Source organism: Phacochoerus africanus, chromosome 15, assembly GCF_016906955.1.
Source record: "Phacochoerus africanus isolate WHEZ1 chromosome 15, ROS_Pafr_v1, whole genome shotgun sequence".
Lineage (NCBI taxonomy): Eukaryota > Metazoa > Chordata > Mammalia > Artiodactyla > Suidae > Phacochoerus > Phacochoerus africanus.
In genome coordinates, this window is record NC_062558.1 from 104,183,444 (window position 1) to 104,202,931 (window position 19,488).

The 19,488-nt window shown below is 38.1% G+C and overlaps 1 protein-coding gene across 3 annotated transcripts in view; it reads left to right on the top strand.

Moving 5' to 3' along the window:
- BTAF1 (B-TFIID TATA-box binding protein associated factor 1) overlaps positions 1–19,488 on the top strand; it is a 112,191-nt gene that overhangs the window by 30,146 nt on the left and 62,557 nt on the right. For 2 of the 3 annotated variants that reach the window (XM_047762809.1, XM_047762812.1), the window contains 9 exons: positions 2,287–2,450; positions 5,054–5,190; positions 10,410–10,539; positions 11,352–11,420; positions 12,873–12,962; positions 14,010–14,105; positions 14,204–14,380; positions 15,080–15,220; positions 17,225–17,349. In XM_047762809.1, the coding sequence (XP_047618765.1) occupies positions 2,287–2,450; positions 5,054–5,190; positions 10,410–10,539; positions 11,352–11,420; positions 12,873–12,962; positions 14,010–14,105; positions 14,204–14,380; positions 15,080–15,220; positions 17,225–17,349 (1,129 nt within the window). The remainder of the gene's footprint in view (positions 1–2,286; positions 2,451–5,053; positions 5,191–10,409; positions 10,540–11,351; positions 11,421–12,872; positions 12,963–14,009; positions 14,106–14,203; positions 14,381–15,079; positions 15,221–17,224; positions 17,350–19,488) is intronic. The other variant, XM_047762810.1, reaches the window with a different exon arrangement.

Below are 19,488 nucleotides of genomic sequence, written 5' to 3' on the forward strand. Positions count from 1 at the left end.
CAGAGACTGAACCCTTGCCACAGCAATGATCTGAGCAGCTGTAGTGACAATACTGGATTCTTAACCCAGTAAACCAACAGGAAACTCCCCTTCTTCTTCTTCTTCTTCTGTTTTAGTAACTATTGGCATATTTTGCACATGTAAGTCACCTTTTTCAAGCTTATGATTCACTCTCTCTTTTTTTTAATAGTTTCTATTTCTCTATTTAGTTATCCTGTTTTTCATCATTGTGACAATATCTTCCTTTACATTGAACATTGTTATATTAGCTATTTAAAAACCTTGTCTTCTAATTCCAACATCTGGGTCATGTAAGAGTTGATCTCTATTTCTTTTGAGAATGGGTTATATTTTTCTTGATTCTTTGTATGTCAGTTAATTTTAGATTGTATTCCTTACATTTTAGGTGTTTATATTGTGCAGGTTGGACTCCGTTATATTTGATTTGTTTGGTTTAGTTGGTGGTTTTTGCATGCTTGTTGTCTTAATAGGTATTTGATTTGGTGAAACTCAAATTTCAAGCAGTATTCTTTGCAGTGAGTAACAACTCAAACTTCAGTTTTTAGCTTAGTTGGATTGTTTAGAGTCTGCACTGTTCATGCATAGTTCAGAGGTCAGCCAGAGATTTGGCTGAGTTCATAGAATTTGGGCTTTCTCTTGGTTCTTTCTTTTTGGGTTCTCTCTCTTCCTGACAGTGGCTATAGTAGTTCCTGACTTTCCTCTAGTTCTTCAAGCTGGTCAGACTGGGTTTTTATCTGGCCTTTTTTTTTTTAGGGGCACACCTACTTTATGTTACCCCAAACATTTCTCTTTTCTTTTTGGCTTTTTTTTTGTCTTTTGAGGGCTGCACCCACAGCATATGGAAGTTTCCAGGCTAGGGTTTGAATTGGAGCTGCAGCTACCTGCCTACACCACAGCCAGGCTACCTGCCTACACCACAGCCACAGCAACATGGGATCTGAGTCACGTTTGTGACCCATACCACAGCTCCCACCAACCTCGGATCCTTAACCCTCTGGGATTGAGCCCACATCCTCATGGGTACTAGTCAGGTTAGTTACCACTGAGCCACAACGGGAACTTCTTTAAATATAGGACATGGCTGCCCTGCATACCATGGACTGGGTCTACCTTCAGGCTAAACAGCTTCAAAAATGGGAAACTCAACTAGTGCCATGCCCTTCTCCCCAAGTATTGATAACTCCCCCAAGTAATTGCCTACTTCTCTTTTTACTCAGTACTCTCAAGTAGTTGTTTTTTTATATTTTAGCTAGAGTTTGTTATCTATGGAGGGGTAATTCAGTAAGAACTTAATCAGCCGTAATTAGAAGTTGATCATTATTGGGAGTTCCCATCGTGGCACAGCAGAAATGAATCTGACTAGGAACCATGAGGTTGCAGATTCAATCCCTGGCCTAGCTCAGTGGGTTAAAGGATCTGGCATTGTCATGAGCTATGGTGTAGGTCTCATAGGCGGCTTGGATCTGGCTTTGCTGTATCTGTGGCCTAGGCTGGCAGCTGTAGCTCCAATTGGACCCCTAGCCTGGGAACCTCCATATGCTGTGGGTGCGGCCCTAAAAAGGCAAAAAAAAAAAAAAGAAAAGAAAGGTAGTTGATCATTATTGTTTTCAAAAATTTTTTCCAGTAGTTTAGAGCTATCTCTTGCAATTTAGTTATTTTTAGTTCAAATTTTTATTTTTAAAATGATGCCTTTTCTATTTTCCACTGAAATATCAAAGGTTTTACTTGGGACATTCAAAACCTACTTTTATGCCTTTGTCTTTCTTATTTGGGCTTCTAAGGACTGTCATCTCAAAATACATAAAGCCCACACTTGGAACAAGCAGGTATTTGTTGAGATGCTTTTCTGTCCAATGAAATCTAGATTTTTTTTTTTTTTTTAAAGCCTGGTTAGGTCTTTCAGAGAATGTACAAGGTGTAGCTATAAAATAAGATTGGTTTATTTTCATAGGAATGGATCTCATTTTACATACACTTGATAATTGACAGTAGGCCAATGAAGGAATCTCAGTGAAACCTCCTAGAGTGTTTTGTTAGCTAGAACACTGTTTTCCAAGATCCACTAAAATATTTACTCTATTAGGTAATAAAGTTTATGGCATGTTCAGAGCTCTTGAGTGTGGTATTATTGTTAAGAGAGTTGTTCTCATAGTTAAAATACTTTTTTTTTAATATTTTTTTTTAAATCAAGTCTGATCCTCATGTATTAGGAAACTTCTTAATTGATGTAGAGTAAATGTATTTCTCTTTTTTTTTTGTTTAAAGGTGAAGTGGATCCTAAGGAGAGGATAGCACGCCAACGAAAACTATTGCAGAAGAAACTTGGCCTTAATATGGGAGAAGCCATTGGAATGAGCACTGAAGAACTCTTCAATGATGAAGATTTGGATTATACTCCAACATCAGCAGCCCTTGTAAACAAACAACCTGTAGGTAAAATCTTTGGTTGTTTGAAAATAATAATACAAGGAGTTTGCTTTATTTTGCGTTGTAATTACAGTTTTTAAAAAATGTGTTCCTTAATTCTGCTCATTGTTGCTTAATGCCTCAATAATTTAGTATCATCACAAATTGAATTTCTAGGGATAGATTGTAAAGACACAAGTTGAACCTACCTCTTGGGCACTGGACTGTTAGATAAAAGCTGTGCTGAACCTTTAGGAGCCACTGGTATTGAGAAATCCGAGGTGCACCAATTGCTCTTTCATTTATTCTTTTTTTGGGGTCTTTTTAGGACTATACCTGTGGCATATGGACGTTCCCAGGTTAGGGGGTCAAATTAGAGCTGCAGTTGCTGGCCTAGGCAACAGCCACAGTCCCCGGCACCAGATCCAAGCCATGTCTGTAACCGCAGGTCACGGCAGCGCCAGATCTTTAACCCACTGATCAAGGCCACGGATCTAACCTGCATCCTCAAGGACACTAATTGGTTCTTAACCTGCTGAGCCACAACAGGAACTCCTCATTTGTTCTTAAATGAAGGGAAAAAAAGTAAATATTTTAGAGGATGAGAGGTACTATGGGGTATCATAATCAGATATGATGATACTAGAATCTCTAGAGCTATGATTCTTTTATTTGAAAAAGTAACAAATGTGATGAAAACTTTTAAATAATGCAAAAAGACATATCATCTGACATAAAAGAAAGAAGTTTCTTTCCAATAATTGATGGGCACCCATGTCCCTGCACATCATGGCGACCCCTATTAAGTTATTTGTGCATCCTTCCTGAAATTTTCTGCATATACACAAGTCCTTTTAAGCCAGCTATATCTACCTTTTCCCACTTCATCTAACGTAGTATATTAGTTTATGCAGATTGATCATGTTATTATTTGACAGCTTTATGTTATTTACACGGCTGTACCATAACTTTTCTTTGTATTTCTCCTGTTTCTTTTTCCAGTTCCCAACAGATGCCAGTGAGCTGCTTTTTTAATTTAATTTTTAATTTTTTTCTTTTTAAAGGCACTCTTGCATGTAGAAGTTCCAAGGCTAGAGGTTGAATTGGAGCTGCAGCTGAGGCTCACACCACAGCCATAGCAATGCTGGATCTGAGGCACATCTGTGACCTACACTACAGTTTGTAGCAATGCCAGATCCTTAACTCATGGATCGAGGCCAGGGATTGAACCTGCATCTTCCTGGACACTATCAGGTTTTTAACCTGCTGATCCACAATGGAAACTGCTTTTATACTTTAGACTCTTTTTAGCTCCAATAAAAGCAGTCGCTCTCTCCTCAGAAAAATTCACATACATGTGAAATATTACCTTTCAGGTATCTTTTAGGGATTCATGGGTTCCATTAAGAATATCTGCTTTACACGAAACCCATATCTTCTCATTCCCTTGGCCTTTCCTTTTGCTTAAGTGGAGAATGGTTCTATTTACCTTTATACTAGTTGCCCTGTAAACCATTAGAATTTGTAAATTGAATTTTTTAGCATTGGGGAGTGATGGTGGTAAAGAACTTTTACAGACAAGGAGGAAAAAGGCAGATCCTAAAGGGGAAAAGGAGAACAGTATAAAAAGGCAGAAAATACAACAACCAGGAAGAAACAGAAAGAAACAGGGTATAAGGGGAAGCATAAGATGTAAATAAAAATAAAGAAGAAAATAGAGTATAATAAAGGAAACAAAAATGTGGTAATATGATTGCAATGTGGTAATTGGATATGGTATAGGGAAAGAATGGGCAGGTGTATTAGAGATAATGGGTTTTGAACAGAATAGTGGACATGGGATGGGCAACAGCTAGTTTGAGATTTGCAAGATCCAAATTTGGTTTCCCCTAGATGTTGTGACGGATCTTTGGGCAGAGTTGTTTGAGAAGTTGGTTGTTGCCATAGGGTTATCATTGCTTGTATATGTGCCTGTGGTCCCTGGACCAAGTCTGTAGCAGGGCAGTCCCATCAGTGACCTAATTTTCTGTAGAAGTGTAAATTTCATTTTAATCTTAATCAGTTAAAGACAAAAAGGATTTTTAGGGTTGGGCTCAAAGCATTTTTATTCATAGCCTTAATTCCTCCCATGAATGGAAAAGAGAACAAAAATAATATACAGTGAGTTATTAAAAGGGAAAGAGCACATAGGCTAAGTTAACTATAGAACACTGGACCAGTCAGTTATGGCTGTAATTATTTTTATTTTTTTCAGCAGATGATTATCAGTTTTTTTAAAAACTTGACATTCTTTATTCTTATAAGTTTTGGATGGTATTATGGTTATTTTGAAGCCTCTCCTCTTCACAGCCCTCACTGGGGAGTCAGGATCATACATTTGTGCCACATATGTTACGTAAAGTTAAGAAATACATGAGCAGCATTTCCTGGCAATTGGAAGAATGAAGAGTGAAATTATGGTATAGTCATACAACAGAATAGCATGAAGCTGACAAAAAAGAACGTGGTCAATTTGTATATAGTGAAATTTATAAACTTTAGTTCTCTTCTGAGAACAAGACTATGGGACTATGGGTATTTATTTTAAATTCAAAAGTTCAAACTCAGTATTCTTTTATTCTTTTAGACTCTCCAGGCAGCTGAATTGATTGACTCAGAGTTCCGAACAGGAATGAGCAATAGACAAAAGAACAAAGCCAAGAGAATGGCCAAGTTATTTGCAAAACAGAGATCCAGGGATGCAGTGGAAACTAATGAGAAGAGGTAGTAATTTTTTTTTATTTTTTATTTTTTTTTGCTTATTTAAACAGTAATGCTGATTAGCTTAAATCTATATCTGCTTGATTTCCAAAAACATTTTCCAACATTGTCTTTAGCTGTGGCGTACTATTTGGATTGTTTTGCTCTATTGTCAGAGAGTATTTATCATTAGGGACTAGGACAACTTCCCCAGGAAGATCCATATTTGCACATATTTTTTCCTTAATAATTATGACCTCTGAATGAGGATTGAAGATCCTTCAAGGGGAGTGCATTCCAGGTAGAGGGAACAAGTGTAAATGCCTTAATCATGGAATATTCAGGAAACAGAAAGAAAGACAGTACGGCTGTGAAGAGAGGAAGAAGTCCAAGTAGTAGAGATTGAAGTTGGAGGGATGGCTTGAGGGCTACAAGTTAAGAATACTACACTCGAAGAACAAGAATTGTCCCAGTATTATAACACCTGTTCCCTTACTGGGGGCTGAGCCAGGTAGTGGGTAATCATCCAAGCTTGTTTACCTAATCCTGTTGTAGGAAAAAACTCTGGGCAATATCACTGTCCTCTTTTCTTTCTTCTCTTTTCTTTTTTTTGTCTTTTTGCCATTTCTAGGGCCGCACCCGCGGCATGTGGAGGTTCCCAGGCTAGGGGTCAAATCAGAGCTGTAGCCACTGGCCTACACCACAGCCACAGCAATGCAGGATCTGAGCCGCGTCTGAGACCTACACCACAGCTCACGGCAATGCCAGATCCTTAACCCACTGAGCAAGGCCAGGGATCGAACCCGCAGCCTCATGGTTCCTAGTCGGATTCGTTAACCTCTGAGCCACGACGAGAACTCCTTCTTTTCTTTTTTGTTTTTGGTTTTGGTTTCTTTGGCCATGCCTGTGGCATGCAGAAGTTTCTGGGCCAGGGCTTGAACCCATGTCATTACAGTGACAATGCTGGATCCTTAACCCACTGAGTCACAAGGGAAGTCTCTCACTTTCTTAATGAGTTCATAAAAGTAGTATCTGTGTATGGCCTGGAGCAGTATTTTTCAGAGTGGTTTAAAATAAGCCCTTTCATAAGCACTTTGAGAGGTTTATTAAAATGTAGACTCTAAACCAGCTATAATGAAAAAAAAGTAAAAATCATTAAATTAAAAAAAAATAAAATGTAGACTCTTGGGCCCTACTCAGCTTTTAAATCAGAATCTATAGTGGGGAATCCAAGAAATGTTTGAGTAAATGGTAAATTAATGAACATGTGAGAGCCTATGAAAATAAGGTTTTGTTGCAGATAACAGTACTTTTTGTTGTTCTTCCCATTCACATAAAGCTAAAAAGTTAAAATGTTTACAGTGTGGGGGGGGTAAATAATAAGAATCTACTTGGTATAAGTTTTTATGTGGAGTTTTTAAAATTTTATTATTTTATTCTTAGGATCTCATCTGTGACATATGGAAGCTCGCAGGCTAGGGGTGGAATCAGAGCTGCAGCTGCTAGCCTACGCCAACAGCCACAGCAATGCAGGATCCAAGCCGTGTCTGTAGCCTACACCACAGCTCACAGCAGCGCTGGATCCTTAACCCACTGAGCAAGGCCAGGAATTGAACCCGAAACCTCATGGATACTAGTCGGGTTCATTGCCACTGAGCCACAACAGGAGCTCCTGGAGTTCTTTTTTTGTTTGTTTTTTTTAGGGCTACACTCTTAGTGTATGGAAGTTCCCAGGCTAGGGGTTGAATTGGAGCTGTGGCCTCTGGCCTACAGCACAGCCACAGCAACCTGAGATCTGAGCCACATCTGCAACCTACACCACAGCTCACGGCAACGCTGGATCCTTAGCCCACTAAGTGAGGCCAGGGATTGAACCCAGGTTCTCATGAGCCACAATAGGAACTCCTAGAGTTGTTTTTCTTAAGCATAAGATATTTATTGATTTTGTTAACCACAGGGTTTTTCAGGTTAACAGCTCATTAGGAATCTTGTAGTAACCTAGTAAGCATTTCTGCTGGCTTTTATTCATGTAAGATTTTTACATAGATATTTGAATATTGGAAATGGGAGAACTTGTTTTTTCAGATTTCATGACTTATTCATTCCACAAATATTTATTAAATACCCTCTATGTGCCAGATACTCTTCTAGGCTCTCATGATATAGTAGTGAATAAAATAGAGAAGAATTCCTATCTTTGTGGAGCTTACATTCTAGAGGGAAAGACAGATGAGGAACAAGATAAATATGAATATTAGTGGTAAGGGCGTAAGAGATAAAGCTAGAAAGGAACATGTGAAATGTTTTGGGGGGAGAGAGTTTGAACAAAATTTTTTTTTCTTTTTATGGCCACACCTGTGGCATATGGAAGTTCTTGGGCTAGGGGTTGAATTGGAACTGCAGCTACCACCTGCGCCACAGCCACTGCTGTACTGTATCTGAGCCTCATCTGTGACCTATACCTCAGCTTGTGGCAACGCCAGATCCTTAACCCACTGTGCTGGGCCAGGGATTGAACCTGTGTCCCAGTGCTTCCAAGATGTCACCAATCTTATTGTGCCACGGCGGGAACTCTGGAGAGTTTGATGTTTTAGGTAAAACGGTCAGGGAGAGATTTACAGAAGTTACTTTTCAGTAAAGATATGAAAGAAGTGAGGAGGCTAGCCCTGTGAATATCTTCAAAAGACATTCCAAATGGAGGGAATAGTAAAGACAAAATCCTGTAGTAAAAACATGCATAACAAGTTCAGAGACATTAAATGACCAACCAGTGTGACTAGATTGAATTTGAAAGAATTAGGGGAATAATAATAGAAAGTCTCACATTTCTTTCATTACCTTATAGAAAAAATGGCCAAAATTACTCTCTTAAGACGAAAGGTGGGAACAGGTGGTTTTATAGAAATTAATGCTGTATATACCTTAATAATACTAATTTTTTCTTTCTGTTAATATTAAGTAAAGCAGTTGTACTTGTCTTTCCCTTCTGTAATATTTTGTTAGTAGGCTAGCCTCTATTTTTGTGCTTTTAGTCATAAAATTTCTCTCAGATTTTCTCTCATATTTTTCATTGGCCAGTTGTCTTATTTCTGTATTTTTCAAGAACTAGTAAGATTATACTGTGTTACTAAGTATGTTCATTTTCTCCAGGGTACAAAGGCCTAAGAAAGTTATGCTGGGCCAGGTTTAGGTTGTTAAACCAAGAAAGTTTAAAATAAAAAAGATTGTAAAAATGGCCATACTACCCAAAGCAGTCTGCAGATTCACTGCAATCCCTATCAAATTACCCAGGACATTTTTTACAAAATAGAACAAACAATCCAGAAATTTATATGGAACTACAGAAGATGCAAAATTGCAAAAGCAATGCTGAGGAACAAAACCAAGCAGGAGGCCTAACTCTCCCAGACTTCAGGCAATATTACAAAGCCACAGTAAACAAGACAGTGTGGTACTGGTACCAAAACAGACATACAGACCAATGGAACAGAATAGAGAACCCAGAAATAAACCCATACACCTGTGGTCAATTAATCTTCAACAAAGGAGGCAAGACTATAAAGTGGGAAAAAGACAGTCTTTTCATCAAGTGGTACTGGGAAAAACTGGGCAGCTGCATGTAAATCAGTGAAAATGGAACACATCCTCACACCAGACACCAAAATAAACTCAAAATGGCTTAAAGACTTAAACATGAGATAAGACACCATCAAACTCTAGAAGAAAACGTAGGCAAAACAGTCTCTGACATCAGCCTTACAAGTGTTTTCTCAAGTCAGTCTCCTAAGGCAGCAGAAATGAAAGCAAAAATAAACCAATGGGACCTAATCAAACTGAAAAGCTTTTGCACAGCAAAGGAAACCATAAAAAGAAAAAAAAAAAAGAAAGAAAGAAAGACTTAGAGAATGGGAGAAGATAGTGTCAAATGATGCAAATGACAAGGGCTTAATCTCTATATGAACAACTTATACAACTCAACAGCAAAAAAGCCAACAACCCAATTGAAAAATGGGCAACAGACATGAATAGACACATGAATAGACGTTGCTCCAGATGGCCAACAGGCACATGAAAAAAAATGCTCAACATCACTGAGTATTAGATAAATGCAAATCAAAACTACTATGAGGTACCACCTTACACCAGTCAGAATGGCCATCATTAGTAAGTCTACAAATAACACATGCTGGAGAGGGTGTGGAGAAAAGGGAACCCTCTTGCACTGTTGGTGGGAATGTAAACTGGTACAGCCACTATGGAAAATAGTATGGAGGTACCTTAGAAAACTATACATAGAACTACCATGTGACCCAGCAATCCCACTCTTGGGCATATATCCGGACAAAACCTTCCTTTGAAAAAGACAAATGCACCCGCATGTTCATTGCAGCATTGTTCACAATAGGCAAGACCTGGAAACAATCTAAATGTCAATAGTCAGATGAATGGATTAAGATGTGGTATATATACATAATGGAATACTACTCAGCCATAAAAATGAACGAAATAATGCCATTTGCAGCAACATGGGTGGAACTAGAGACTCTCATACTGAGTGAAGTAAGTCAGAAAGAGAAAGACAAATACCATATGATATCAGTTATATCTGGAATCTAATATATGGCACAAATGAACCTTTCCACAGAAAAGAAACTTATGGACATGGAGAACAGATTTGTGGTTGTCAAGGGGTAGGAGGAGGGAGTGGAATGGACTGGGAATTTGGGGTTAATAGATGCAAACTATTGCCTTTGGAATGGATAAGCAATGGGATCCTGCTGTATAGCACTGGGAACTATGTCTGGTCACTTCTGATGGAGCATGATAATGTGAGAAAAAAGAATGTATTCATGTATGTGTAACTGGGTCACCTTGCTGTGCAGTAGACAATTGACAGAACACTGTAAACCAGCTATTATGAAAAAAAAATCATTATAAAAAATAAAAAGAGCTGGCTGTAGAGAGGAAAAAAAAAAGACTTGTTAAATTTGAGACCAGTTTGAAAGCAAGAATTTATTGATCTGTTTTACATTTATCAGTAAGAGTACTAGGATATATTTCACTCAAACATTTTTAAGCAGTTAATCTTAGTTATTTGAGACATGAAATTTTAAGTAGACTGTGTAAGTAGAAAATGTCAAATCATTTGTTCAGGTGATGAATTGTCTTATACTCACTGTGGTTCACATTATTCTTTATTCATTTATTTTAAATGGTGACTTTTTTTTTTTTTTTTTTTTAAGTAATGATAGCACTGATGGGGAACCAGAAGAAAAGAGACGGAAAATAGCAAATGTTGTTATAAATCAGTCTGCAAATGATTCCAAAGTCCTGATTGATAATATTCCAGACAGTTCTCCTTTAATTGAAGAGGTACTATTGAAATGCCCTAAAGTGTCCTTTGAAATTATTTATAACTTATTCATACTAATGTGTCAGTAGATGGTATTTAATAATCTGTCAATTGAGAGAACTTTTTTATTTTTTTGGTGTTTTTTTGTATTTTTCTAGGGCTGCACCCACGGCATATGGAGTTTCCCTGGCTAGTGGTCTAATTGGAGCTGTAGCCGTAGGCCTACACCACAGCCACAGCAACGTGGGATCCGAGCCGCGTCTGCTACCTACACCACAGCTTACGGCAACGCCGGCTCCATAACCCTTGCTTAACCCTGAGCGAGGCCATGGATCAAACCTGCAACCTCATGGTTCCTAGTCAGATTCGTTAACCACTGAGCCACGATGGGAACTCCATGAGAGAACTTTTGATGTTAAAAAGCTTGGTATCTCTAACTTCATTAGTAAAAATTTTAAATTATTTAAAAAAATTAAAACTAAAGACCTTTATTTTTTATTATTTTTCATGGCTGTACCCCTCCATCCCCATGGCGTATGGAAGTTCCCAGGCCAGGAATTGAATCTGAGCCACAGCTGTAACCTACGCTGCAGCTGTGGCAGTGTTAGATCTTTTAACCCACTGCACTGGGCCAGGGATCCAACCCTCACCACTGCAGCAAATGGAGCCACTTAAGTTGGATTCTTAACCCACTGCACTATGGCAGGAGCACCCTATTTAAAATTTTAGAAGCCTGACTATTACACTAGTCCTACAAATAGACCTTATTATTTAGATTACGAGTGTAAAATAGATATTTTGAATTATTGGTAATTCTGTTTTTCTCATTCAGACAAACGAATGGCCTTTGGAAAGCTTTTGTGAAGAACTTTGCAATGATCTTTTTAATCCCTCCTGGGAGGTAAGATTTCTTCACTACAGTTTCTCTCTGCTCTTTTTTTTTCTTGGCTAATGATGGGAATCATGTCAAGTGTTAGAGTCCCCATTCTTCCCCTTTGCTCTCAGAACCATTAGTCGAGGCACTTCATATCACTCACCTCCTAAATAGAAAACTGATTTTGACCTTTCATGCTTGTCATATTTATTTAGTGAATTGTTCATTTTCTTTGCCTTCAGATTTAGCTATAATACAAAGACTTGCTTATCTTTCCCAGACAGAAAGTGAAATTCCACTAGTTGAAGTTGAGGGTTGGTAGTCTCAAATGATTCTGTCCCACCTCTGAGTCATTGGCCTCTGAGTAATTTTTAAACTGTTTTGAAATACCTTTTAGTACCTTTCTGCTCCTTGATATACATTTTTTTTTTCTTTTTTTTTTTTTGTCTTTTTGCCTTTTTCTGGGACAGCTCCCAGGCTAGGGGTTGAATCGGAGCTGTAGCTGCTGGCCTACGCCAGAGCCATAGCAACGCAGGATCCGAGCCACGTCTGCAGCCTACGCCACAGCTCACAGCAATGCCAGATCTTTAATCCACTGAGCAAGGCCAGGGATTGAACCTGCAACCTCATGGTTCCTAGTCGGATTCGTCAACTGCTGAGCCACAATGGGAACTCCTTGATATACTTCTATTTAAAGCTATTCAAGTCTTAAACGGGGTCTTAAATAAGTGGGTTCAGTGTCAGCGGCCTGTTTCTTTCCTTCCAGATGACAATGTAGAAGGCTGCAGGGTTGCAATCGAGTATTAGTCATGAGACATTTTATTTGAAATGTCCTCCTTTGACACTTAACACTGGTAGCTTTGAAACTTAGTTTTGATGTGTATGTTTCTAAAATACTGCTGTTTGGGCTATGAAGAACAATATGTAATACTTTCTTTTCTCTCCTTTGCTGTGGATAATACTGAATGCAAGTGGAGGGTAGAGGATTGACAGCCAAGCGGGTTAATATCTCAGAAGGAATTTAGGATAGCAATATTCTTAGTTTGATTTTTTAAAAATTCCGCATAATCAGAATTGTGAAGTTAATATATGTATTTCTTTGAATAGAAGAAAAACATATTCTTGTGAAGTATGACTTAGTTTGTTCTAATTTGTTTTTTGGTTTTGGTTTTGGTTTTTCTTGCTTTTTAGGGCCGCACTCGCAGCACATGGAGGTTCCCAGGCTAGGGGTCGAATTGGAGCTACAGCTACCAGCCTGCACCACAGCTCGTGGCAACACCAGATCCTTAACCCACTGAGCGAGGCCAGGGATCGAACCTACAACCCCATGCTTTCTAGTCAGATTCGTTTCCATTGCGCCATGACGCTAACTCCTAATTTGTTCTAATTTCTTGAAAATTTCTTCGTAAAAATGAAGAAAAGGTAAACCCTGCTTTTTAAGCATTTGCCCTCTGATATTTGCACTTTGGTTCTTTTTAGGTTCGACATGGAGCAGGCACTGGACTTAGGGAAATCCTTAAAGCTCATGGGAAAAGTGGTGGTAAAATGGGAGATAGCACTTTAGAAGAGGTAAGTGTAAGTTTAGTTTAGTAAATCAAAACAGTTATACTAAATTTCAGTAGTTGGCCTCTTTTTCCAAGACAAGGAAGTAATAACATTTGCCATGAAGTAAAAATTAGAGGTAGAAATAATAAGAAATGAGAAATAGTAAATAATAAGAAATACGGAGAGTTGAACATAAGGAAAAAGATAACAAGCTTAGAAAGAAATTTATTTATATTATTTATAGACAGGAAGAATGAGTTCAGGGGAAGATATGTCCAGAAACATTAGGAGGAAAAATACATAGAAGCAAGTATATTTGAGCAGAATATAATGGATTAGAATGTAGAGTAAGATGAATAAGAGGATAGTTTAAAGGTTGGTGATCAGTATGATTGGTGTAATGTGGAAACACTGGTAACAGGCTACATAAAAGATACATAGTACATATAATTGGTATCAGAGCAATGTTAAGTGTTTTTTTTGTTTTATTTCTTCTCTCTCTCTTTTTTTTTTTTTTTTTTGTCTTTTTAGGGCTGCACCCCGTGGTATGAGGAGGTTCCCAGGCTAGGGGTCGAATCAGACCTGTAGCCACTAGCCACACCAACACCAGATCTGAGCCGTATCTTCAACCTACCCCACAGCTCACGGCAACTCCAGATTGTTAACCCACTGAGTGGGGCCAGGGATCGAACCTTTGTCCTCATGGATACTAGTCATTTGTTTCCACTCCTTTTTTTTTTCTTTTTATGGCCGTACTTATGGCACATGGAATTCCCTGGGCCAGGGGTCGAATCGGAGCTGCAGCTGCTGGCCTACACCACAGCCACGCTAACACTGGATCCCTAACCCACTGAGTGGGGCCAGGGATGGATCGAACCTGCATCCCCATGGTTACTAGTCAGATTCATTTCTGCTGAGCTACGACAGGAACTCCCCAAAGTGTGATCTTTGTTATTAAAAAATGATTGATTTAAATAAAGTCCTACTGTATAGCACAGGTAACTGTATTCAGTATCCTGTGATAAACCTGTGATGGTAAAGAATATGAAAAAAAAATGATTGTTTTAACAGATGATTCAGCAGCATCAGGAGTGGTTGGAAGACTTGGTTATTAGACTCCTTTGTGTGTTTGCATTAGACAGATTTGGCGACTTTGTTTCTGATGAAGTAAGTATTTCCTAAGGGAGCCTTTACCCAATCAAATTTCAAACTCTACAAAATAAACTTTTTTTCAAATATAAGTTTTCTTCCTTTCTCGTTTGTAGGTTGTGGCACCGGTTCGTGAAACTTGTGCTCAAACATTAGGTGTGGTGTTAAAACACATGAATGAAACGGGAGTTCATAAGACTGTGGATGTGCTGCTCAAATTACTTACACAAGAACAGTGGGAAGTTAGACATGGTGGTCTGCTGGGAATAAAATACGCTTTGGCAGTTCGTCAGGTAAACACTTAGTTTTTGAAGCATGTATGGGAGAGTTTTTTCTTTTTAGGTTCTTTTCATTAGTTATATGATATGGCCCTAGATTCTTAGTGTTACAAATAAGCCAGTCCTTTAAGATTTGCCTTCTTGAGGAAGAATCACAGAAATAGGTGATGCTGATAAGAATTTAAGTACAAATAAAAAGATAGCTGGCCTTAACAACCTTTTCCTGTTCCATAGCAAGACCAGTTCTCAACGAGATTCTTAGTGTGTGGATCACAGGAGTAGTCTCTGAGGGACGGCTTAAGTGTGGAAATTTCAAAGAGAGTAGTTTGGAGTAATGAGAAGCAGGAAGGGATAGCTTTCCACTTCCCTTTTCTCTCATATTCTACTTGGTCATCAGTGGTGTTGAATGTGAAACAGAAGTTAAGGTTCTAGCCTGGAGTATGTATGTGTGTGTATTCAAACTGGGAGTTCATAGTGCTGCCTTGAAAACATGTTCTGATGTTATTGAATAGTGTAGTACTTGATTCTACACTTTTTCAAATGAGATTAGTTACATGGGCATCTATTGATGTATTTTTCATTTCTGTTTATATGATTTTTGTGTAATACATAAATTTAGGAATTTATGCTTTCATATGTAAATTTAATAAAAGATGTTTAAACACAATAATTTTACTATAGAAAAGTAATCTTTTTTGATGTACTCTTTTACAGGATGTAATTAATACTTTATTGCCTAAAGTTTTAACTAGAATAATTGAAGGACTCCAGGATCTTGACGATGATGTCAGAGCTGTTGCTGCAGCATCATTAGTACCTGTGGTAGAAAGCCTTGTGTATCTTCAGACGCCAAAAGTAAATGTTTTGCATTTTCTTCCTGTAGGGCTTTTTTATGTTTGAGGTGTAATGTGTTAGGAAAAACATTGAGCTCTTTTTTCACCAGTCTTTGTTTTTCTTATGACAGACGGCCCTCTAATACATGGGATCTTGGTTATATATTTTCCTTAGGAAGAATGAATTGTATCTATTTCTTCTTTTTTCTTTTTTCTTTTCTTTTTTTTTAATTTAAGAGCCGCACCTGCGGCATATGGAAGTTCCCAGGCTAAGGGTCCAGTCAGAGCTGCAGCTGCTGGTCTGCGCCACAGTTGTAGCAGTGTGGGATCTGATCTGCGTCTGCAACCTACATCACAACTCACAGCAGTGCTGGATCCTTAACCTACTGAGTGAGGCCAGAGATTGAACCCGAGTCCTCATGAGTACTAGTCGGGTTCTTAACCTGCTGAGCCATGACGGGAACTCTGTGTCTATTTATTTTTATCTTTCATGTACAAAGTATGTAGAGAACTTCCTTGAGAAGAAAGGAACCATTTCTTCTTTTTTATTCCTGGTTTTTAGGCATATAAGATTTTGTTTTGATTTGGGTTTTGGCTTTATCAGTCTTTTAATCTGATCTCATTTTTGAAATGCCTCTTTTAAGGTCTATCTGATTTCCCTTTGTATTTAGAAGTGCTGCTTTAAAAGCTCAGAAATGGGGCAGGGCGGGGGAGAGAGTGGAGGGGAAGTTCCCTGGTGGCTTAATAGGTTAAGGATCTGTCGTTGTCACTTCTGTGGCTTGGGTTGTTGCTGTGGTATAGGTTCAACCCCTGGCCTGGGAACCTCCACATTGCCATGGACATGGTCAAAAAAAAAAGAAAAAGAAAATAAAAATGCAGAAACTAAATTTGTTCTTTCATGATGATTAGGAATGTTTTAAATGTATTAAAATTACATAGAGATTTCTGATTTGTGTGTCTACACTGTATTGTTTCCAGAGCTCAGTTTTTTTTACATAAAATAGAGTACTGGTATCTTATTTCTTGAGTTCTCCATTCTATTATGAAAGGGAACTGCCAATTTAGAGTTGAGTGGCATTAAAAAAAGATGTAGAGAATTGTTAGAACAAATAATGTCTCTTTTTTTAACTTAAAAAATTATTTTTAATTTTTAAAAAATTTTGGAGATCACATCTGTATCATGTGGAAGTTGCCAGGCGAGTGATTGAACCCATGCCACAGTCTTTTTTTTTTTTTTTTGTCTTTTGTCGTTTTTGTTGTTGTTGCTATTTCTTGGGCTGCTCCCTCGGCATATGGAGGTTCCCAGGCTAGGGGTCGAATCAGAGCTGTAGCCACCGGCCTACGCCAGAGCCACAGCAATGCGGGATCCGAGCCGCATCTGCAACCTACACCACAGCTCACGGCAACGCCGGATCGTTAACCCACTGAGCAAGGTCAGGGACCGAACCTGCAACCTCATGGTTCCTAGTCGGATTCGTTAACCACTGCGCCACGACGGGAACTCCCCATGCCACAGTCTTGACCCATGTCTCTGTACTGACAGCCCCAGATCCTTAACCTGTTGTGTCATAAGAGAACTCCCTGTCTCTCTCGTTTTATTTTTTTGTTTGTTTGTTTGCTTGCTTGCTTTTTAGGGCCACATAGGCAGCATATGGAGGTTCTCAGGCTAGGGGACAAATTGGAGCTGTAACTGATGGCCTACGCCACAGCCATAGCAACTTGGGATCCGAGCCACATCTATGACCTGCACCACAGCTCACAGCAACGTCAGATCCTTAACCCACTGAGCAAGTCCAGGGATCAAACCTGCATCCTTATGGATCCTAATTGGGCTCGTTAACTGCTGAACCACTAAGGGAACTCCATTCCTGTCTCTTTCTTAACTTGCTCCAAACTAGCACTATCCAAAGTCATTGGAATTGTATATGTTGTTGAATCAGTAGTGACTCCTGAGATAAAATTTGACATGGTTTGTGAATATTTCTTGTGAAATTAATAACTGCTTTCTTGATAACTGTTCTCATAGGTACCCTTCATTATAAATACATTATGGGATGCTCTTTTGGAACTAGATGATCTAACAGCTTCAACAAATAGTATTATGACTCTTCTTTCATCCTTGTTAACTTATCCTCAGGTTCAGCAATGCAGGTAATTATTTCTAGTCAGTGGAATAGTAAAAAATGTTTACATACATTTCTAGGTAATTAAGCCTAAAAATATAATAGCCTGGCACCTTTTAGAACAGTATTGTAATTTGGGGATGCTAAAGGCAATTATTTTTAGGAAGCGTCTTTGCTCTTTAGTCACCAGCACTTTTGGGGCAAGAACTTAGAAAGGTCATATTCTTGGGTTATGTTTGTTATATAATTCTTTGTCTTATTCTTCCTATAAGAGTTAACTTTAGAAATATAATTATTGCATGTCATTTTCACCTCTAGCCCCAGACTATAGAATTTAGCTTGATTTAATAACATTTAGTTAATAAAATTATCACTGAACATCAGCATTACTTTTTTCAAAATTTGCTACTCTGAACTTTGTAATGTTCATTTCAACTCTTGCTCTTGGTTGCAATATTGAATCATGAGAAAAGGAATACATAATAATGTAGTATAATATCCAAAAGCAGACACTGGGTGAGGCCAAAATACAAAGCAAAAATTTAAAGTGTCATCTATTTTCCTATCCTGACATTTGAAGTGAAGGTCAGCTAATTAGTGTATTCCTTACCTTTTAGCCTGGTTCCTGAACATTATTGTTTCTAATTATAGTATCCTTGGAGATACAGAAAAAAATTTCGTATGCAACTTTAAGAAAATCGCAGATGAGAAAATTACTCTTTTTAGCCTACTGAGGGTGTTCAATTAGTGTTTTATTTAGTTATGATTATAAATGGTTACTGATTCTGTGAGTCTGTTTCTCAGGAAAATCATAGATTTGTGAAAAACAATGTTTTCAGATAATACTGATCTGGTAGTGGTTCATTGTTAAATTTAGACCCATAGACAGTTCATAAATTGGAATAGCAAACTTAGTGCCCATAAGACGAAGAGAAAAATCAACATGGTAGTGTATATAAAGGGTTTCCTAATTTTCAGATGTGTTCATTGATATAGGGCTTAAATGAGTTAATCTGTTTAAAAGCCCTTCTCCAGCTGCAGTAGGCAAATGTTTTTAATTATATCAGCGGTTGGCGCTTTGTGAAGGCCTAGGTAGTGATGTTTTGGCTTTGTGGGCCATATAATCTTTGTAAAAACTACTCAACTCTGCCATTGCAACACAAAAGCAGCCATAGACAATACATAAAAGAATGAGTATGGCTATGTTCCAATAAAACTTTATTTTTAACAAAAGTGGAGGAGTTCTCTTGTGGTGCAGTGAGTTAAGGGTCTGGTGGTGTCACTGCAGTGTTATGGGTCACTGCTGTGGCATGGCTTCAGTCTCTGGCCCTAGAACTTCCACACACTGTGGGACTGCCAAGAAAAAAAAAAAGAGAACCTAAGCGGAATGGATTTGAACTGTGGGCCTAGTTGGCACTGCCCTGAATAAGTAAAGACTTGGACTTTTTAAAAAAAATCAAGTGGATGGTGTTAGGAAAGCTCGATGGTGTAAGAAAATGAAAGAATGTAATGAAAATCCTGTTATTTCAACGTGAAATAATATAGTTTTTGATTTTTTTTCAAAATTGCCTTAGAAAATTTACTTCATATATTGTGATATTTGGCAGATACTTTCCAGCTTATGTAAGAAGAAATGCAGCATGTATTTGTAGCATGAGCAGTAACACTATTAACAAGATCTGTTATAATGCTTTATGTATTTGAGTCTATGTTTATGGTTGTGTGTGCATGTGTTTAAGTTATAATTTTAGAAGTAAACTTACTAATGTAAGCAGTGATGTTCATACAAACTTGCCAGCAATGAAAATAGCATTAAAGGATGGGCTTCCTGAAGGAACCACAAAAAGCAGATAAATAGTTACACTGACATTTTCTTTTTTCCTCATGTCTTTTTCTACAGAGGTATATATTTCAAATGCTACTTAAATATAGTTTCCTAATTTGAGGTAACTTTTATAAATGACTCACGTATGTAATAGGAATCCTATGGTCCAATTTGTTAGCCTGCTTGTGGCTTGTGGCTTTGCTTGCTTTCCTGGTTAAAATCTAATCTGTGAGAAGGAAGATAATTTGAGTATTCCTAACTTAGTAGTATTAAGTCAGGATAACAGATTTCAAAGCTATTATCATACCATTTCTTGCTCTTTTGATATGTGACAGATAGCCC